The sequence below is a fragment of the Phascolarctos cinereus genome, unplaced genomic scaffold (assembly GCF_003287225.1).
Source record: "Phascolarctos cinereus isolate Bilbo 61053 unplaced genomic scaffold, phaCin_HiC Scaffold_5;HRSCAF=322, whole genome shotgun sequence".
In the NCBI taxonomy this organism is placed as follows: Eukaryota; Metazoa; Chordata; class Mammalia; order Diprotodontia; family Phascolarctidae; genus Phascolarctos; species Phascolarctos cinereus.
The window spans coordinates 44,605,874-44,627,750 of NW_027555958.1; the positions used below are offsets into that span (position 1 = coordinate 44,605,874).

The following is a 21,877-nucleotide window of genomic DNA, read 5'->3' on the forward strand; positions in this document are numbered from 1 at the left end:
GAAAAGGGGTTTGAAAGAATCCCCTCAAAATCATATTCTGTCAACAGCTGAAGAGCCTAGAAAAAGGATGATCAGGCACAGTACTGAGCATGTCTCACCTTCACACATTCAGCAAGTCTTTTTGCTGAGTCTGATGAAAGCTGGTAACGTATCATGGGACATTTCTTCAGGGATAACAGAAGAGCTGTCAGTCCTTGGGTTGTCCTAGATAGCTGGGCCGGATCCCAATTTCGACCCTGCAGGTTAAGATGATAAGCCCAAAAAAGTCATTTTCATGCCTTACGTGCCTAATTTCTAGCTCTAATAATTCTCATCAGGTAAAATAACTGCAGTATATGCCCTTTTTCATACCTGGCAACAACCCAAGATGTTGAGGGAAAACAAATGTGGATTCACAGCAATGTAATCACCATAAAACTCCTGCAAATAAAGAGCACCAACATCAGTCTTCACACCGACATGTCTTTATCTTATAGAAACATACACGGTATAACAAGAAAACGTTTGCTCAAAGGCACAAACACAGATTATATCAATTCAATATATAGTAAGAGTCTGTTATGTTGAAGACATTACTCTCTGTGCTGGCAATACAAAAATAAAACCATCCCTGGCCCCAGGAGCTTACATCCTACTCAAATAATGAACTGACCTTCCTCAGGGAATAGCAGTTAATAAGAACAGAAGAAGTAGTGAGGGATGTGGCATGACGCTGTACACAGAGTAGGCCGTGGAGTCGAGAAGACGTTTGGCTCCAAGTCCTACCATGGACAGATAATGACCACCCGACCACGGACAAGCTGCTTAACTTCTCGGTGACCCCAAGCACTCTATCAATCAACAAGTCCTTATTAAATGTTTACTACGCCCCAGGCCCTATGCTAGAGGCTGTGATCACAAAGACAAAATCTAAACAGTCTCTGCTCTTAAGGAGTTTCAATTCCACAGGAAATTATAATATATACAAAACACATAAGATACAAATATGTTAGTTTCTAGGTTTGGTCAGTTGACAAGCATTTACTAAGTGCTTGCTATTTGCCAGGTATAGTGCCAAGCACTGGGAATACAAAAACAAGTGAAAACAGTGCCTGCCTTTGAGGAGCTCACAATGTCATGGGGGACACAAACAGGACAAAAACGAGGTACACAGAAGATGTACACAAAACAGATGTAAAGTAAGGGGAAGGCACTAGCAGCCATGGGGACTAGGAAACAAGAAGCCGGGATCAGAGGCGTCTCGAAGGAAATCAGGGAAATTAAGAGGCAGAGGATGGAAAGGTGAGCATTCTAGGCACGGCAGATGGTCAGCGTGACTGAACTGCAGAACTGGTCGAGCCAAGGAAAGTGGAAGAACTCTGGAAAGGCAACGAAGGCCCAGGTTGTGAGGAACTTTAAATGCCAAACAGAGAAGTTTATATTTTATCTGAGAGGAACCAGGGAGCACATGGAGTTTTCTAAAGGGTGTGTGTGTATGTGTGTGCAAATGGTCAAACCTACATTTTAGCAAGATCACTCTGGCAGCTCAGCGGGGAATAGACTGGAGTGGGGATGTTCGTGGGGCTGGAAGATCAATGAGAAGGCTAAGAGAGGGGATGCACCTGAATTAGGGTGGTGGCAGTATGATTGTAGATAAAGGGATATAACCAAAAGATAGAGTGAAGTTAGAAATGACAAGATTTGGTCACAGACTGGATAAATATAGGGTGAATGATAGCAAGGAGTTGAGGCTTTGAACCTTGGTGACTGGGAGGATGAGGGTACCCTCAACAAGAGGGAAGTTCAGAGGAGAAGAGGGGAAAGATAATGATTTCTGTTGTGAAAATGCTAAGTTTGGGAAGCCTATAAGGACATCTAGTTTGAGATGTCCAAAAGGCAACTGGTGACTCAAGCTCAGGGGAGAGACTAGGCTGGATATATAAATCTAAGAATTATTCATATGGAAATGATCATTGAACTCACAAGAACTTATAAGATAACCAAATGCCATAGAATAGAGGCAGAAGACAGCTCAGGAAAGAGCCTCTAGAGATATATACCATTAACAGGTATGACCTGAATGAAGATCCAGCAAGGTAGACTGGGAAGGAGCAGTCAGACAGACAGAAGGAGATCAGAAGAGAGCAGTGTCATGAAAACTTAGATAGGGAAGCATACACAGGAAAAATGATGATCAACAGAATTCAATGCTGTAGAGAGGTCAAGAAGGATGAGGATTGAGAAATGGCCAAGATTTGGTGATTAAGAGAACATTTGTAACTTTGGAGATATCATTTCACTTGAATGATGAGATCAGAAGCCAAATCACAGAGGCTTTAGAAGACAGTGGGGGGAAGGAAGTAGAGGCATCTAGTGTAGATGGCTTTCTCAAGGAGTTTGGCCAAGAAGGGAAGGAGAAGATGACAGCTAGTGGGAATGGGCCAATCAAGTAAAGATTTTTTTTAAAGAATGGAAGAGACATGGATATGTCTGTAGACAGCAGGGAAGGAGTTAGAAGACAGTGAGGGAATGAAAATTAGAAAGAGTGGGGATGATAGGAGGGCAATCTGTAGAAAAGGGGATAGGATCAAGCATGCATGCACAGTAGCAGGTATCATCAGAAAGCTGTGGGGCCTGGAAAAGGCTTCACATTTAAGCTAAACTTTGAAGAAAATTACGGACTCCAAGAGACAGAGGTGTAGAGGGAGTAGACTGTAAGTTTCAGCTAAGTTGATGGTATCAGCAGAGGAAGGAGTTTCCATACCAGGAGTTCTTCACACTGATGAAATCATAGGCAGAAAGAGACAGAGACACACACACACACCCCCTCCACCCCCACAGTAGTAGTTGTAGCAGTAGCAGCAACAGTAATGTCTTCCATACATTAAAGCTAAGTAGAGACTAAACTGAGCAATGATGTGCCTACGTAAAAATGATTTTTCCATTGAACATACTATTTTCAAAGCGTAAAAATACAAGCAATTAAATAAGCTGTTCAATCTATCAGATAAAAAAAGAACAATGCAATCCAGTGCATCCTCTTGGGGGGAGGGGAGTGATTACTATATTTAAAATAGGTCAATCTCCATAGTCATTTATTAAATCATTATGCTCTTCTGAAAAAAAATAAGCCACTTTTCTGCCTTTAAGGTACAACATTCTTCCCAGTGTGCACATATCATAGCCTTATTCAAGGATGCAATACTACCTGGGGAGAACAATGCCATGGTGCTGTTCTACAGTGGTGCATTATACAGCTGTGTTATCAGTGTTTAGGAGTCTCAAGGCTTTGGTCCAGTTATGAGAGGTCCATTTTCCTACCTGTTCATTATCTTGTAATGTATAGGGGGGGAAAAGTTCTTTAAGAAAACATTAAAGATATGTCAGGGAACCACGATGTTTACCTGAACCTCAGCCACAACTTCCTGTTCATCAGCCTCAGCCAATGACTTCACATCACTCTTGCTGATCACGTTACTGAAATCTGAAACAGACACATGAGCTTCAGGAGACTCAGAGGAGATCCACTCTGCAGCAATTAGGCACAAATGAAACTGGCAGTTAGTGCTTAATGAACGAACAAGGTTGGGTATGCATATATGCCAAAGTCAAAAGTCCTAAAACTGGGATGGGGACATAGCCATCTTAGTAGGGAGGATACAATTGATGGGGAAATGTATCATGATTAAAACATTAAATATAAATATTGTGATTTAAATAGACTTTAGGCTAATAAAATGTTTGGTATGACCGCCTCACACTAAATTTAATGTAGTTAATCTTTGATTGGATATTAACCAACGATGTGCTAAGTACTGAAGAAATAAGCAGGCCTACTTCTTGCTCCATATACTCATGGTCTAAATCAGACAAACCCACAGAATTGAAATAAGGTGAGAACAACTCTAAACACAGCAAAATAAATATTAGACTTACAGCTCTGTCTCAACCCAAGCATGAGGGAACTCTCCCCAGAGGAAAAAGGGGAATTTCCTCTCAGGACCCATTCAATTCTTGACCTCAAGGCAGAGGCTTACTGCCAGGAGACAAAGCAAACGAATGGTTCCATTACACACACAGGCTTAGGTGTGAGAGGTCCAGGGAATCGCTGCACAATGTGGGTGAAGCACCAGGGAAGAAAACGACCACCAAATCCTCTGAACCTGAGCAGCCTGGAACATTATGGGACGACAGTGTATAGTGAGTAAACTTGCTGCTATTCTTCTGAAGGATGGTTTACTTTACGAAAGCAAGATTTCATTTGTAATAACAATGCGCAGGTATATAACTGTTAAACTGCAGGCTGGGGACCAAATAACTGAAGTCCCTACGGCCTCTAATACTGTTCTGACATCCCAAATTATTAAGCTTGAAAACTTGCTAAACAGAGCTTTCCAAAGGGTCACATTTCATTCCTCCCCTTTCGAACCTGCTCTGCTAGATTCCTTTCCTCCTACTGTACAGATCAACTGTGACATCTAGAGGCGAGAAGATGTAATTCAATTCAGCTTTATCAAGTGCCTACTATGTGTCTAAAGTGCCGTTCTAAGGCCTGGGAATACAAAAACAACCACTTACTTTCAAGGAGCTAATTCTCCTTGGGGAGAGGGGGATATAACAGCTACACAGAGAAGCAAGTGTAGAAGAAATCTAGCACTAACAGTGGGGGAGGAAGGGAGAGGCTTTGTGTAAGCATCACTTGAGCTAAAGGCGAAGGAAGATAAGGATTCTAAGGGCAGAGGGCGGGGAAGGCAGGCGTTCCGGGTGCACCATCCAAAGGCACTGAGATGGAAGATGGACTGACGAGTCTTAAGAACACAGCAGTTAGGCTTATCACAGAGCCACTGGAGGGAGTCACAGAATTATAAAATACATACGGAAAGGTAGGTCCCACTGCGAAGGGGTCTTTAAAAAAAATTTATTGATAGCTTTTGTTTTTCATACTGTAATCATTTCCTGATAGCTGCAGGCCGATGCCTACATTCGAACCTCTCTTGTACACGACACATACAGAGCTCACCACCTCTCAAGGGAGAAAAGGGAAGTAAGTTCTGTCGTCCATTCTACTGGACTGTTTGGTCATTGCAATTATTCAGTCCTACTACTTCGGTATTGTTTTTGCTTACATTACTTCAGAACTGTGCCTGCTGCTTTCCTGTTTCTGCTTTCTTTGCTCTGTGTCAGTTATTCGAGGTTACATTAACGTCAGGCTGAGGAGTCTGAATGTTGTTATTCTAGAGACAGTAGGGAGACACTGAGCATTTTTGAATGGCCAGCCCTACAAGTTTGGAAATATTACCTTGTCAGCTCTGTGGCAGACATAGTGCAGAAAGTGAGAGCCTGGAAACAAGTAGACCGATTCAGGTTATTTTAGCGGTCCAGATAAGGAGCGGCCAGGGCCTGAACTAGAGTAGAGTTTTGTTAAGAGAAGGGGATAGATGTTGGAAGGATATAATCCGCAAGGCTTGGTAACTGATTAGCTATGAGGGGTGAGGGAAGAGTCAAGAATGACTCCAAGGCTGTGAACCTTGGTGCCTAGAAGGACAGGAGCATCCTCAAAAGAAACAGAGGTATTTGGAGGAAGCCTGAATAAGAAGAAAAGAGAATAAGTTACATGATTTTTGATTTTGAGTTTGAGACACCAATGAATTAGTTGTTGGAATTGAAGATTAAAAAAAAAAAGGAGGGGGACTGGATATATAGATTTGAAAATTATCTTGAGAGACATAGTAATTAAACCCTTGGGTGCTGAAAAGCTCATTAAAAGAGATAGAGACAGGGAAGTGCAGAGGGCCTAGGTTCACATCCCTTTAGGGGATTCATATGCTTAGGGAATGGAAGATGGATGGTGACTGAGCACAGAAGACTGAGGAGTAGTAAGACAGAAAGGAAGACACTCAAAAGAGAAAAGTGTTTTGGAAACCAAGAAAAGAGAGAGTACAGAGAGGAAGAGTTGACCAATGGTGTCAAATGCGGAGAGGTCAAAGAGGACTGGGACTAAAAACAAGCCATCAGATTTAGCAGTTATGGGATCATTAACAATCTTGAAGAGAGCTATTTGGTGTTGGAAGTTATAATACAAATGGGTGAGGAACGAAGGGGAGGTGAACACATAGAAGCAAGGAGTGGAGAACACTGCTTCCTTGTCTAGCATTGAAAGGGAAGAAAATGACAAGAGGATAACTTTGGCTTTGGCAGGGACAAGTGGAAGTTTACAGATAGGGAGATACAGGCGTATTATAGGAAGAGGTAAGGATCTTGTGGATAAGGAAAGGTTAAAGATGGAAAAGAGAATGCTCAAGAGGACAAGTGGCCATGGGAGGTGGGAAAGGATGGGCTCAAGAACCCAAGTGGAGGTGTTGGCCTTTGCAAGGAGAAGGGCCACTTCTTCCTCAGAGACTCTGCACTGAGAACCAGAAACAAGAGCTCATGGAGCTGCCAAACTCTCCAAGGAAATGAAAAATGCCTCACAGTGTACTTTGTTTTGCAATAATCATACCTCAGATAAGTTTTAATGGTTATGATTATCGCCAGTCCTTTGCAGACAGAAGAATCTGAATAAATCCTCTATAACAATTCTGACTTAGATCCATACCTAATAATTGCTCAATGTTGGGCTCTTATGATATGTGTGATGATAAATTTATAAATCCAGCTCACAGAGAGAAAAAACAAGGGTAGAAGAATTGGTTTTAGCCTTGTGGGCAAAGTCATTAAACATGCACTTTTCTTACTATGATGTTTACCAATACCAAACAACAACATCCCACCCAAAACCTTTTATTTATTTACATATATTGGTGGGGGAGGCACTTGAGGCTGGAGGTACAAGAATCAGAAAAGACCTCATGTAAGAGGTAGCATGTGGGATGAGCTCTGAAGGAAACTAGCAAAACTACTTATCCAAACAATTCCACCTCTATAGACCTAATCTTGTATCTCACCCAGGGGCCTAGCACAGTGCCTGCCATATGATGGGCTATGTTTTTTGAATGGAGCAAAAGGGCAAAGCAGGATATGAAAAAAATTGCCCTATATTTTGCTGCACTTTTTCCTCTTATCCCGCAATAAGGAAGGGACATCTGTGCCTTAGTTTATAAAAGCATAATGCAGCTATCTTTCTGATCAGAGGCATAAAATGTGACCATCTGCACGTTTTGAAATTTGAAAATCCCTGAAAAAAAGCAATAAAAAACTTATTTTTGATACTACCATTTCTTTTCTTAAATGTCAATAACTTATGGTAATTATATTCAACTCTCTATGCTGGGAAAATGGCTACCTGAACTTTCAATACTTGAATATAGGGCAACAAAAGAGAAAAAACCAAGCATAGATATGTTTTGATGATCCTCTAACAAAAAAAAAATTAGCTTATATGGAAGCAAATGCACCAAAAAGAAAATTATATACTTACAAATAAAATACACACTATATTTCGGTCTTCGGAGCTCTTGAATTAGGTAATCCACATTTTCCTTGTCAAAAAAACAGTGTTAGAGTAAAGACTTCAGTAAATAAATAATAGTAATGATAACCCATTAATTGACTCATTCAATTATTCATTAAGCGTTTACTGTGTGCCTGTGCTGATATTAGGTGCAAAGAGAGACATGAAGAGTTTTGTAACACGGGAAGAAAAGATATGTTTGTTTTTTAAAGGCCAAGAGGCCAGAATGATGATAGCCCGTCTCAAATAGTAATCCAAATATATCTTGACTCCTATTTATATTCTCTGTATTGTGTTCAGACTTGAATATAAAAATCTGCATAAGCCTGAGCATAAGCTCAATGTACATAGTACCTTTGTCGGGCGAAGAAAACAAATGGCTTTCAGGTGTTTCATGGTCTCTCGATTCAGAGAATCAATCCGTTCAAAAAGGTACACTTCCTTTTGAAGAATCTCTGATTGTGTGTACACCATACTCACTATACCAGTCTAGACACAAAAAGAATGAACCAAGATTACCCAGTTCCAGAAGGACAAACACCAATTTTACTACAGAATCATTTCTAATCTCTCTTCATTATTACTTAACTGAGTACATGCCACCAAATTTAATCAATCAACAAGCATTTATTAAGCACTAACTTTGTGCCAGGGAACCACACTAAGGCTTAAGATAAAAATGAAAAGTCCCTGCCCTCAAGGAGATTACCTTTTATTGGAGGAGACAAAATATACACACATACAAAACACAGACAGGATAACAAATGCCAACATTTTCTGAGTGCTAGTGGGCTTTTATAAGATGTATGAAGACTACCATATTAGACTAGATATACAAGGTCTCTGTCTACATTTATTTACACTTGACTTCCAAATAGACTGCTACAGCAACAATAGCTGAAATTATAAACTAGTTCAAAGATTACTTCCCCCCATCCAAAAAAAAGCACTTAATATACATTATTATCTCATTTACTCCTCAAGAAAACCCTACAAGGTGGTTATTACTTTCTCCACTTTACAGAGGAGGAAAGGGAGACTCAGGGGAGGTTAAACGACTTGCATAACACTGTTAGTGTTAGTCGGATTTGAAAAAGACAAGTTTAATTCGCATTTTAAAAGCATGAGAGAAAACAGCAATAACTTGTAATCTCAGGTGAATCCCCCATAGCTACAAACAGAAATGAAAAATCTTGACTAAAAATTAAAGGACCATCCTTTCCCATCTCACCATTCCCCCATGCCATCTTCCTCTTCCATTTTCAGTACCCTGTATACCCGACCTCTTGAATTCATGTCTCCAGTCCCTAGAGAAGTGAATCCACTCAGCGGTGGAACTCTTCCTGGAGCTGAGCCATCTTGACAGGTGACTGTGATAATCACCTATACTCACTATAACTTACGGCCCTTTAAATTTCCCCCACTCCTTTCCTAAGTCTGACCCAGGACATAATAATCAATTCAAGAGTTCTATTCCTTCCCAAAAACTCATGCCAATTGCCTTCCCTATGGATTCTAACTTCCTTGCCTGGCCACCACACCCCTAGACACAGGAGACCTTGTCTGTCCCCAGTTAAAATGTGGGCTCATCAAGGGCAGGGACTTAGCTCTTAGCACGTGCCTACCACATAGCAGGCAGCTGCTCAGTCTCATACCTGTTGACCTTTTCTTGAAAGAGACATCTAAGCATGCCTATTAGGGCTGTGGACCAGCTAGTTATTAAGAGTTTCCTTGTTCTCATCAAACTGCTTAGTTGACAGGAAGAGGATTCTAGGGAGGTACTCGACTCATTTAATTGGAAACCCACTGGGCAGGGCGTACTCAATTTATAGAATTAAAATACCAGCCTTTCTTGATCGCCTTTTGATGCCAGTACTTTCCCACTAAGATTACCTCCAATTTATGTGTACAAACATATAGGGTAAATGGGAGGTAATCTGATATACACATGTATAATAATATATGCATACGTGTATAATACACATGTATACACATATCGATAATACATAGGTTGCATTTACATAGACACATACGTATATATTCACACACACGGGGCAAACTGGAGGCAATCTGAAATATACGTATACATACATATGTGTGTATATACACATAATTCTACATACATCGTTCGTACACCAGTGTTTTCACGTTGTCTCCCCATTAGACTGTAAGCTCCTCGAGGGCAGGGGCTGTCTTTCACTTTTCCCTATATCCCCAGCACTTAGCACAATGCCTGGCACATCAAAGGCGGTTATAAATGCTTACTGACTGTACACACTTAATGAAATACTAAATCTCAACATCGGGGAAAGCCCAGCCTGGGGAGGACGGGGGAGGAGGAGATGGGGCGGGCTACGGAACCCAAACCGAACTCACCGTCTCCTTATCCATGAGAAGTACTTTCATGCTGGGCCCACTGTCCTCTATCATTTTGGAAATGTACTGCTTCACGGCAAAAACCACGTTCATGTTGGCAAAAGGGAGGTTTTCGCACAGCAGCTGTCTCCCCACCCCCCCTACAAAAAGCAAAGAGCCGGTCTGTTTATTTGGCAGGGTCGCCTTCCTCCCCGGCTAGAGCGTTCGCTTCCGGGCGCGTGATCAGTCTCGAAGACTTCTGGGAGTTGTAGTCCTACGCCAGGCGTTGGCAGGCCACAACCGTCCTTCTATTCCACCCACTGAACCACGTGTTCTCCAGAAGCCAGTGCTTTTTCCTGATCCATTTTAAGGCCCTCTCTCATTCATTCTTTTGCCTGCACTTTTTTGCCCTTCCGGAAGCCAAGTCGGGGATGGGGCGGTGGGGCCTGCTACGTTTAGAAGGGACTTTAGACATAGCTGCAGTCAGCTAGGTGGCAAAGTGGATAGAGCCCCGGGGCCTGGAGTGGATTTCTGATTTCAAATTCGGCCTCAGACTCTAGCTGTGTGACCCTGAGCAAGTCACTGTTTGCCTCAGTTTCCTCATCTGTAAAATGAGCTGGAGAAAATAATGGCAAGCCACTCCAACATCTCTGCCAAGAAAACCCCAAATGGGTCACGTAGAGTCGGACACGACTAAACAGAAGCAGACATGCCGTGGGCCCCGAAGCCAGAGTTTAGGTTTGGGAGGTGGGGGGTCGGGGCAGATAATGAGATTTCCCCACGAGCACGACCCTGCGCCGCTCGCGTTCCAAGGGATGGTGTAGCTAATGAAAATGCAAAGGGCTTTTCTAGGAGGGTCTGCAGCGCAGGGTGGCAGAACCAGCACCAGCCAGCACGAGGGGGCTCCGGATGCCGCCTCTGCTCCCCGGGCTCAGCCACTTGGCGTCTTAGGGCCTGGTTTCCTTATCTGACAAAGGAGGGGATTGAACCGCGTAGATCTGTCAGACTTTAAAGCTCCAGGTTCTGAGCGTCGTTATTGGAGGGATCTGTTTAGAGACCCCAAAGTAGGCGCATTCTGAAAGAATTGGGGACTGACGACATGGGACTTCGGTGCAGAGCCCGGAAGCATAGGCACACACAGGTAAGGGGCCCAAGATGCGAACTGCCCAATGGCCCAGGCTCCCGCGACTGTTTTTCAGAAGCCAGTGGACTCGGGGGGCGGGGCTGGGACGTGAGCGACAGACTATGGGGCGGGGTTTTCTGCCTGAAGGCGGGGCTAGGATGCGAGTTTACTGGGGGCGGAGCCAGGATCAGAGCTCTGACTGCGGCGAGGACGAGACCCCAGCAACCACACTGAGAACGAGGCTGGGACTCGGCCTACCGAACCGGTAGCTGGCCAACTGGAGGCGGGGTTGGGGCGCGAGCTCTCGCTGGGGGCGGGGCTGAGACTCCCAACTGGAGGATTCGGGGGCGGGGCTCGAGAGTGAACTCCTCTACTGGGGGCGGGAATGAGTCAGTCCCGGGCTCTCGTGCTGGGGCTTGGGGGTGGGGTCTGCGCGCGGGATTCGGGGGCGCGGGGACCACAGCTGTCTGACTGAGAAATTCTCGAGTTTCCGAGTGGGAGGGTCGCGCGAGGCCGTGAGGGGTCTCTGGGGAGCGGAGCCACGCGCTGCCTTCTCCCAGGTGCAGAGGCCGGTTAGGATTTGAATTCCGTACCCTGCGCTCTCAACGGCAGTCGGGCTGAGGGGAGACTGGAGGAGCCTAGTCCCGTACGCACTGGAAGGAAAGGGAGTTTATCGGGTCCGAAATGGGTGGGGGTACTCTGCATACCGGGAGGGCGAGGAGGGATTTTTGTTGTTGTTGTTGTTCCTAAAATGGAAGGGGAATCTCACAGATTTTGAATTATGTATTAACAGGGAAACTTTGCAATGGAAACAAATCTTCTAGTGCCCAAAGGCTAAATTGTATGCATTTCTGTGTTTGTACCCCCAGGTCTCCTCTTCACCATGCCATTTCTTGAAAAAGAGGGTAAATGTTTCTCCTTGCTGCATTTGTTTAAGATGAGGTGTGAAATCAAACACGGGCAAAAAAAAATATTTCCCCCTCCCCCAGATATGTATTGTAGTCCTTTACATGCAATTAAGTGGTTTTATATATAGTATCTTGTGACCATGAACACTTGTATGAAATGTATCAAGTGAAGAATTGAACATTAACAGGATGGCAGATGTGGCAATGTTAATTTAAATAAATGCCATTCCTTATGTTATAAGGCTTTATTTTATTTAAGACTGTTCAGATTGTAAATTCTTCCACTGAAACTTATATTACCATCCATTAAACCGTTAGGAACATAATTTAGGAAAATCAGAAACCCCTTAAGAATATCTCTGAATAGGGGCAGCTAGGTGGTGCAGCGTATAGAACATTGGCCCTGAAGTCAGGAGGACCTCAGTTCAAATCCAGCCTCAGACCAAACCCTTGACACTTACTAGCTGTGTGACCCCTGGGCAAGTCGCTTAACCCCATTGCCTAAAAAGGAAAAAAAAAACTGTAAAAAAAAAAGAATATCGCTGAATCGGTACAACTCGAAGTGTGCAAAATTATTAGCAGCTTTTTTCCTCTTTGATTTTTCTCTGTCCATCAAAAATGTTTTGTTCAACAAAACAAAATTTTGTTTTCTGAGATGTCATAGATTAAGAAAAATCTTTAGTAAGATATGTAAATAACAATATTAGGCTAAAAAATCTAATTGGAAAAGGTCTGATCATGGTAGATTAAAATGTGTTTAATATGAAATATTCGTGTATTATAGAAAACAGTGAACCTATGTTGATGAAAAATGAAACACGCCTGCAAATCTTGTAAGTTAAGACTGACCACCTCCAGTGCTAGACATTTTTTTTCTCCCATGAAATTTATCGTATACTATAATATGTAAGATTATTTTGACTTTTTTTAATTTGTAGAAAGAACAAGGAGCAGAGAAAGAGACTTGTTCATGAAATTTGTACTTTTTTAGATAGCAGCCAGTCTGTAAGTAATAAAGTGTCTTGATGGCTATAGTTCAGTTATTTACAAAGTTTTGTGGGGTTGGGAAAAGTGCCTGTTTTCTGTCTCCTACAGTTTTCCATGAAATGACCATTGACCTCAAAGACAATTTTTACATGATAGGGGTATACTAGGGTATAGGCCTTAAATGTTCTAATGGAAATTATAATTATTACAAGTTCAGAGAATGCTGTCATGGTCCCCAACTTTGTCAACCCATTCTCTTCCTGAAAGAAATGTGTAATTTATTTTAAAAAATCTTTTATTAAGATTATATCATATATATGATCATAGATATTGATATAACAATAGATAATGTATGATATAATTATATTAGCTATTGTTATATCTATATCTATTATTATGTATCTATATTATATCAATTATATCTTTTATATCTATTTTAATATCTTTTTATTAATTAAAAATATCAACACTTTCTCTAATAGAACTGAAATTAATGATAAAGTTGGAGTAGAGGGAGGGAAAAGGAAGAGAATAAGCATTTGTATCATGCCTACTATATACCAGGCACTGTGCTAAGCACTTTTGACAAATATTTCATTTGAGCTTCACAGTAACCCTAAGAGGCAGATGCTATTTTTATCTCCATTTTACAGTTCAGTGATTCATTCAAAATAAACTCAGGTTACTTGTTTTAGTTGTAAATGTGATAGTTACTTCATCTTGCCTTTAGACTTGATTGTTTCTTTTCAAAGTAAATTAATAAACAAAGTTATAACTAAATTTTGGAATAATTTAGATAATACTTTTAGGCAGTTAAAAAGTGTTAGCTTACATTTATGTATCATTACATCAGTAACAAAAGTTTCCAATATAGTTACCTGAAAATTTTTTTTCATTAGGTCCAAGAAATTGATGCTTTAAGGACAGAAAACAGGAAATTAAAAAATGCGGTATTTATATTTGTGTATTTTCTTTAAACTTGTAAATATCATGCATATGAATGAATAAATTAGAACATGATTACTTGAAAATTTTTCATTTTTTTCCATCGTATATACCTTTTTTTTACAGGATTTAATTACCCATTTTGTATTTATTCAAAATCATCTTTCTTTCCATTAGAACTCAAGGCTTCGATATAAGACAAAGGGTATGTAATCTGAAATGAAAATACATATTTCTCATTGGAATTAGATAATATAGCGATTTCTTGGTTACTCAAGTGTTGATTGACTAGTTTATGCATTCTACCAACTCTGCTTCTGTTTAAATCTTTACTTAAAGAACCAAACTGTACAGCAGTAGAGCAAAAGTGAAACTTAAGCCAGCCAGTTTTCTCCTTATGAACAACTCTAGAAAAATAATTGGAGTAGGAATTAAATAAATTAATGTATAAATCTTTCAGAGCTAAGAATTTTGTGCCAATTTTGGTCCCTGTTAACAGGAAATATGAGAGGTGACTACTTATAGTGTACTATAATTTCTAAAAATCTCTTTAGTCACTATAATCACTTCATCTCACATCAATTTATATTTGTAATCTTTTGAAATAAATGAAAAGGTATGATTTTCCTTGTCATAGTGTTTGATGTATGTACAATTTTGAAAAGATAGATGTATCCCAGAAGAATATATTCCAAAGTGATTTTTGAAAGCTAATTCACTATGATAAGAAACAGAAAGACTTTGACCATGTCGTTTACTTATTGATGACATCTACAAAAGGTTCAGTGGAAGAATGTACTGCTTGAGGGACACTTACGCACATAGGACTTGGCACTGGGAATCAAACACTCAGTAGTATAGATCAAATCAATCAATGAGCATTCATTAAGTGCCTACTAAGTACTAGATGCAGTGGACACAAAGGCCCAAAAATTAAACAATCCCTACTATCAATGAACTGAGTTCTATCATTAAATACATACAGAATAAGTGTGTGTAGATTAAATACAAAATAAATATAAGGTTAAAGTCAAAATTAGGAAGGGGACTTCCTAGCATTTGGAATCAGGGAAGGCTTTGTGTACCTGAGCTGTGTCTTGAAGGGAAAGAGAGATTCTGTGAGGCAGAAATAAGAGGGGAAGGTATTCCAGGCATGGGGGTTGATACAAAGACATGAAGATGGGAAATCAAGTGTGTGTAGCAAAGAGGAGGCCAGTTTGGTTAAACTGGAGAGTGCCGAATGGGAAGTTTTATATAAAGCTATACATCCAACGAAACTATCCATCTTTGTGCTTCTCACAGCTGATTTCCCATCTCTATGCCTTTTTGAACTGGCCGACTCCCATGCCTACAGTGCACTCTCTTCTTATCTCTGCTTCAAACAATCTTCTTTCAATACATCACTAGTGTGTGTGTGTGTGTGTGTGTGTGTGTGTGTGTGTGTGTGTGTGTAAGAGCCAAACAGAGGAATTTATATTTTATTCTAGAGGTAAAAAGGAGTCATTGGAGTTTATTGAGTAGGAGTAAGTAACATTCTCAGATTTCTGCTGAAAGACTCTCACTTTGTTAGCTGGGGGGGAATGGATTGGAATGGAGAGAATTGAGGCAGAGAGACCAATTGCAGAAAGCCAAGCAAGAGATGATGATGAGTGCCTGAACTAAGGCGGTGGCTGTGTGCCTAAAGAGAAGGGGTGAGATGCAAGAGACATAACGTAGGTAGACACACCAAGGTGGAGCAACTGACTGGAGATGAGGAGTGAGTAAGAATAAGCAATTAAGTTTAATGCTGAGATTACAAACCTTGGAGACCAGAAAAAGGGTGGTGCCTCTGACAAAAACAGGTAAGTTTGGCATGTGGGTGGGTTTGTGGGGGAAAGATGATAACTTTGATTTTGGCCGTTGAGTTTGAAATGTCTAATAGGGAATTGGTGTTTTAGGGCTGAAGAAAAGAGGATAGACTTGGGGAGCATCCACAGTTAGGGGACATGCTATGGATGATGAGCCAGCAGAGGTGGTCAGACATCTTGGAGGAAAATCAAGAGAAAACAGAGTTATAAAAACCCAGAGAGTAGAGAGAGTAGTCAGCTGTGTCACATGTAGGAGAAAGATGAAGAAGGATGAGGACTGAAAAAGACCATCAGATTTGATAGTTGAGATCATTGGTAACTCTGGAAAGAGCAGTTTCTGTTGGGTAAAGGGATCAGAAGCCAGCTTGTAGAGGATGGAGGAGTAGGAAGGTTGATAAAGGGAGGAAAGGAGATGATAGCTTGTGGGAATGGTAGGGTCTAGTGAAAGACATGTTTGAAAGCAGGAAGGAAGAAATCAATAGATTGGGAGAGATTGAAGATTATAGAGAGAGGTGTTGATTCAGGGGAAATCTGCTGGAGAAGACAAATGGGTAAAGGGATTGAATGCCTTGGTGAGTAGAAAGTCTACCTGGTCAGACTAGAGGGGTGATGTCCAGGGATCTTGAGAAGTTGCCTGAAAGGTGAGGAGTGAAATGAAAAGTTTCGTTGAAAGACATCACATCTGTCATTCCCCATCCTCATTTTAAGTAGGAATGTATGGCTCTGGCCTCCAACCCACAATCCCTCTCCTGTCCTACTTCTTGAGTAATGAAATAACCTTTTCAGGTAGTTGAGAACAAAGCAGGGGCAAAAGGTAATCCTCTTGGAGCATGCTTTTTGTTTTTGATGGTGGCACATAGCATGTAGGGAAGGTGGGCTTGCAGGTTGGTTTTGTTTTGTTTTTTGCTTTGTCACATAGACCACAGAGGAAAAGATGGTTAACCATTAATGTAGAAGGTCTTTTGATAGTCTTCTTTCACTCTTCCTCATATCTCCTCTTGTCTGACTGTTTGACTTTTGTCAACAAACATTTGATGAGCTCTTGTGTATATATTTATATTGTATATACTATGTATAACATGCTTTGGCTGTTTTGGCACTGAATTTTAATAAGCAAATTAGTGAATGTTAATCTTTTCTACCTAGATTGGGCATTAAAGAAAGAAGAATATGAAAAGTAAGTATTACCTTACATTCAATTGTTTTCTTCTGTGTTGGATTTTTTTTTTTTGAGATGGTGTTTTCTTTTGGGCTGCACATGCAGCAGCCACTCCTGGGCTGGTCACATCACTAATCTGCCTGGAAGAAACTTTGACCTGTTCCATTTCTAAACTTCACTGGTTCACCCCTTCTTTGGCAGCCTGGTGGCTCCACTCTCCCAGGGGCTAACCATTTTGGTTCTAGATTTAATATGGACACCTGATGGGCTTTAGAACTCAGAACTTCCAAACTCAAGCCATTCACTGCCCACACCTTCAGTAAGGATTATAGACATGCTCAAGGCTGGGGTAAATATTTTCTAAAATGACTGAGCAATTTTCTAGAAATATCTACTTTAAAACATTATCCTTGAGAACAATTGTAGAAGATTTGGTTTTGATTCCTGGCTCTAACACAAACTGTGTGACTAGCCAAGTCATTTAATGATTCTGGGCCTCAGTTTCATCATCTCTAAAATGAGGGAGTTGGGCAACATTTCTTCTAAGCTGTCTTCCTACTCTAAAGGTTTGTGATTCTATGGTTTGTGTAGACAGGCCAAATTGGTGTAAAAGAAAAAAAATAGCTACCATAAATAAGAAAGATCCATTGTCCAAAAAAAAAAATAATTAACAGAACTCAAAGAGTTCATAAAATGTTAACATCAAGATGTAATGTCTATCACATTGTATTTTCCTTCCCATCTATAGTGAGATTGAGAGGCTGTCTAGTGAGATATCAAATTATTTAAATGCCACCAATTTTTGGGTAAGTATGGTCACTTAACCCTTTATCTTTTTATGCCTTAGCCAAGTGAGGATTAAAGCTGGTGAGGGAGAAAGTGAGGGAAAGTTGTCTGCCTTCCCTTAATACTACTACCCTTGGGTTATTTCCCCCCAAAACCCATTTTTGCCTAATCCTCTATTCATTTCTTTCACCTGCCCTTACCTCCCAACCCCCCCCTTTCCTTTTCTTCTCCTCCTCCCCCACAAACTAGACTCATAGAGATCCAAGTGCTTGCTAATAATCCTGTTTAGAAGTAGGTCAGGTATCTTTTGTGTTATGTTATAATCTTGGGTAACATGAATACTGAGTGGTTCCCCCCCCCTTTTTAAAAAAATGTGAACTAATACTTCATTTCTTACAGTGGCATAGTGAAGATTGATAAGTTTACATGTATTGTCCATGTGTACAGGTACACATGCATTGTGATCAAAAGTACTATGTCTAACCAGTGTTGACACTTAGCATTATTACATGTTGAAATGTATTGTCTTTTCCCTTTTAGTATCAAGACACAGAGCTTCTTAATGATGAGCGTGAGTTTTTTTAAAGATTGAAAATATGGACTTAAAATATAACAATTCTCTGAATCCTTTTGTTAAGATTTATTATTTTATTTACTGTGAATTAGAACAATAAGCTTTTTTATATTGTCATTAGCCAGTCCTATTGTAGAAGCATCGTGACCTATATTATAGTAAAGAGCTGTGGAGTTTCAGAGATTTCTTCATAGCTTTAGCGCTGTCTTCTCCCAGATAGTTTTAGTGTTTTCAGTTACCTTTTATTATGCTGTCATTAATTTGGAGTAATGGGAGAAAGGTTAATCTTGAAAAATCTAGTATTTAGAATGTTTTAAAACAAATGGCATCTCACATTTAGCTTTTAGCAGTTGTTTCTTTCAAGTAAAATCATAGAGAAGTGATTTAATAAGACTGAACAAAAGTATATACAAATAAGCATAGAAAATAATTTTATATAACTGAATACTTTTAAAGTATCTCACTCATCCTTGTCTGGCTTTCTTATCATTCATTTGTTTGTAAATTCCTTTTTGGTAGCAAGTACAAAAGCAAAATTCAGATTAGCCCCTTTGAGAATTAATACAAATTTCGAATTTCTAAAGTTTGAGTTAATGCCATATAAAACATTGTTTATTAAGTACTATTTCTTATTAAGAAGACGAATACTTTATGTTCTAGCCCAGAGGTGGGGAACCTGCAGCCTTAAGGCCACATATGGCCCTCTAGGTCCTCAAGTACCACCCTTTGACTGAATCAGAACTTCACAGAACAAATCCCCTCTCTGCAAGGAAGAAGAGGGGGATGTTTTCTCATCTCTTCTTTGGGACTATGCTTATCCTTTATAGCTTTGCAATATTTATTTTCTATTCAACAAGCATTTATTAAGCTCTTAATGTCTACTACGCATTATGCTAAGTTCTGGAGATACAGAGAAAGGCAAAAATAGTCCCTGCCATTGAAGATGTTAATAACTAAGTACATACAAGACATCTACAGAGTAGATGGAAGGTAATCTCAGAGGGGAGAAGAACTAGCAACTAGGGAGCCCAGGAACTATCTACTGAAGAAGGTGATACTCGAGCTGATACTAGAGGAAACCAGGGAAACTGAGGGGCAGAAATGAGGAGGTAATTCCAGGCATTCATCAATCCAAAGGCATGGGAATATTACATCTGAGGCCATAAATGTTTTGCAGGTTTTTTTGTATTGAAGTAAGACTTTCTGGATGCTTTCTATGTTAAATATATGAATTATAATATAACAAAATAATTTTTCACCATTTTAGATAATAATATACCAAGGGAACAGGCAAACAATGTAAGGTAAGTCCTAGAAAATTCCTAATTTTAAAAAAAGTTTAATTTAAAATTGTCTCTGCTAAAAGGTATTTATGATAGAACATTTTTTTCCCTATTGGAATGAAGTAGATGATAGAAATCTTTTGGTCAGGACTATTAGTAGGATTTTTTTTTTCCAACTCACTAGCATTTTGTAATCATAATAAGATGCAATGCCTAACTACTGATAATTATGTCATTAATAATAACTTGCATTTATATATTTTAAAATTTAGAGAGCACTTTACATATACATTTATTATATGATATGTTCTATTTTCTTATATTGTCACTTGAAACAGATTAAATTCACTTAAAGTAGGCCCTTATTATATAGAAGATTACATTCAGCTAATAGTATGGGACCATATTCTCTCAAATATGTTTTGAAGTAATATATTTTAATGTAAGTTATGTAAAAATACTGCCTTAGGGGCTAGTAGAACATATCACAGCCTTCTAAATCCTGAGGATAGTAATATAAGCTCCTTGAAGGCAAGTATTTTTTTTTTGCCTTTGCATGCGAGGTTCTTGGCACAGTGCCTTCAATTCAATTCACTAAATGTTTCCTAAGCTCCTCCTAGATGCTAGGCGTTTGATAGGCTCTGGAGATTAAAATCTGAGGAAGAAGCCCTGCCCTGGAGGAGCTTGCTGTATTGGAGGGGAAAAGTCTATCTTCATAGATCAGTAAGTGTAAAACATCTACAGAGTAGCTGGCCTAGGACGCAACAACCAGAGCAGGCACCCTCAGCTTCCTCTATAGGGTCTTTGGCCTAGGGTCTGTGAACTTGTTCTTAACAATTTGGTAACTGCATTTCAGTATAATTAATTTCCTTTGTAATCTTGTGTTTCTTATTTTATGCATTTAAAATAGTGTTCTGAGAAGGCATCAATAGGTTCTTTCAGACTTTCAAAGAGCTCCATGGCACCAAAAAAGTGAAAAAATCCTGTGCTTTAGGAGAGGCACTTGAGCTGAGTCTTAGTGGAAGTTAGGATTTTAAGAGGCAAAGATGAGAGGGAGTATATGGGGAACAGCCTGGGCAAAAGCATACAGATAGAAAATGGACCATTAGGTACAAAGCAAGTAATTCAGGCTGGAAGATGGCTCATGTGAAAGAGAGTAGTGGGCAGTGCTGCCATATTGGTCACACAGAGAGTTGTGTCATGAAAACGACAGCATCCAAGAGGGGTATACAACAATGGTGGGTATTATGGAGTAGTCAAGAAGAACGAGAACAGAAGAAAGGGAAGGAGACAAGCATTTATTAAGTGCTCATTCTGTGTGTCCAGGCACTGTGCCGGTGGATATGGCAATTAAGAAATTATTGCTAACCCGTTTGAAAGAGCAATTTTAGTGGAGTTAGCGGTGTGTTTGAGAAAATAAAGTAAGGGCAATGAGTATAGATAGCTTTTTCTAAGGCTTTGGCTGGGAAAGGGAGAAGAAAAAACATGATAAGGAGATTGTAGAGTCAGGTGTCTGGGGGTTTAAAGATGTGCACATGTTTGTGGGCAGTGGGATAAGATCCAGCAAATCAGATGAGATGAAGAATTAGAGAGGGGTGGTGAGGACTGTGGGGCAAGCTGCTGGAGGCAGACGAGGATTGTTGGATCATGAGCATAATCAAAGAGTTGGGCTTGGCCAGAGGAGTGTCACCTCTTTGGTAAAGATTGGAGCAAAGGAGGAGGGTGAATGGGGAATAAGGTTTTCAGTTTTGAGATTTAGAATAGGGAAGCAGAAGGGAGGTCATGGTGATGATTTGTCTTTTCTCCATAAAGATTGAGTCCAGATGAGTGGGAGGGGGCGATGTGAAAGGTATTTTATAAACATTTTTTGAATTGAATTAAGTGCTCATATGTAGTATAAAAAGAAGCTAGTGACATTTAGTGGCCTATTCATTTAGCATTATTTACTACATTGTATTATTATTTATCTTTTTTTCTATATGTCTTTGTCTACCCAAGTAGATTATAAACTCCAGTGAGAGCAGTGACTGTGTTTCTCACTGTCTATGTCCCCAGCACATAGGATAGCAGCTTGCATACAGTAGACACTCAAATGTTTGATTATAATAATATTCATCTTTCTGTTGAATTATGAGGCTAATATTCACAATTGTATATGATCAGAGCAAAATGCAAAATTAATTAAATTAGCTAGGTTATTTATTTAAGGCAATAATCTCATTCTTATATGGTAATTGTAAATTACCAAATAACAAATCTGCTAAAAGCATAGTGTGTTTTTCCTAGAATTATTTAGATGACTGCTTAGGTAGGCCTTACCTTGGTTTGTATTGAGGAAGGAGCCTACAATTAGTGACCAAAAGAACAAAAGAGTAAATTCTAGCAACCTTGTCTTGACTGCCTCTTTGGTCACCAGTGAAATAGCACTTACTGTTTTTGAATAAGAACCATATCTGATATATATAAAAAAGGGAATATCCT

At 40.0% G+C, this 21,877-nt stretch overlaps 2 protein-coding genes across 15 annotated transcripts in view; one reads left to right on the forward strand and one right to left on the reverse strand.

Moving 5' to 3' along the window:
* Positions 1–10,024, reverse strand: part of VPS45 (vacuolar protein sorting 45 homolog) — a 67,781-nt gene extending 57,757 nt beyond the window's left edge. Inside the window, exons 1-6 of one of the 3 annotated variants that reach the window (XM_021004324.1) lie at positions 9,806–10,024; positions 7,784–7,918; positions 7,397–7,457; positions 3,384–3,463; positions 352–420; positions 99–236 (exon numbers count right to left, since the gene is read on the reverse strand). In XM_021004324.1, coding sequence (XP_020859983.1) covers positions 99–236; positions 352–420; positions 3,384–3,463; positions 7,397–7,457; positions 7,784–7,918; positions 9,806–9,898 — 576 coding nt within the window. In that variant the 5' untranslated portion in view covers positions 9,899–10,024. Of the gene's footprint in view, positions 1–98; positions 237–351; positions 421–3,383; positions 3,464–3,915; positions 3,953–7,396; positions 7,458–7,783; positions 7,919–9,805 lie in introns of those variants that run through there. The other 2 variants (XM_021004316.2, XM_078154911.1) reach the window with 2 other exon arrangements.
* Positions 10,025–10,775: 751 nt separating this feature from the next.
* The window catches only part of LOC144457506 (uncharacterized), a 30,771-nt gene continuing 19,669 nt past the window's right edge, over positions 10,776–21,877 (forward strand). For 4 of the 12 annotated variants that reach the window (XM_078154912.1, XM_078154916.1, XM_078154913.1 and 1 more), the window contains exons 1-10: positions 11,364–11,553; positions 11,777–11,812; positions 12,600–12,648; positions 12,754–12,820; positions 13,702–13,752; positions 13,925–13,952; positions 16,741–16,771; positions 17,502–17,559; positions 18,080–18,110; positions 19,381–19,417. In XM_078154912.1, coding sequence (XP_078011038.1) covers positions 11,791–11,812; positions 12,600–12,648; positions 12,754–12,820; positions 13,702–13,752; positions 13,925–13,952; positions 16,741–16,771; positions 17,502–17,559; positions 18,080–18,110; positions 19,381–19,417 — 374 coding nt within the window. In that variant the 5' untranslated portion in view covers positions 11,364–11,553; positions 11,777–11,790. Of the gene's footprint in view, positions 10,926–11,089; positions 11,173–11,361; positions 11,585–11,776; positions 11,850–12,599; positions 12,649–12,753; positions 12,821–13,701; positions 13,753–13,924; positions 13,953–16,740; positions 16,772–17,501; positions 17,560–18,079; positions 18,111–19,380; positions 19,418–21,877 lie in introns of those variants that run through there. The other 8 variants (XR_013486855.1, XR_013486854.1, XR_013486857.1 and 5 more) reach the window with 8 other exon arrangements.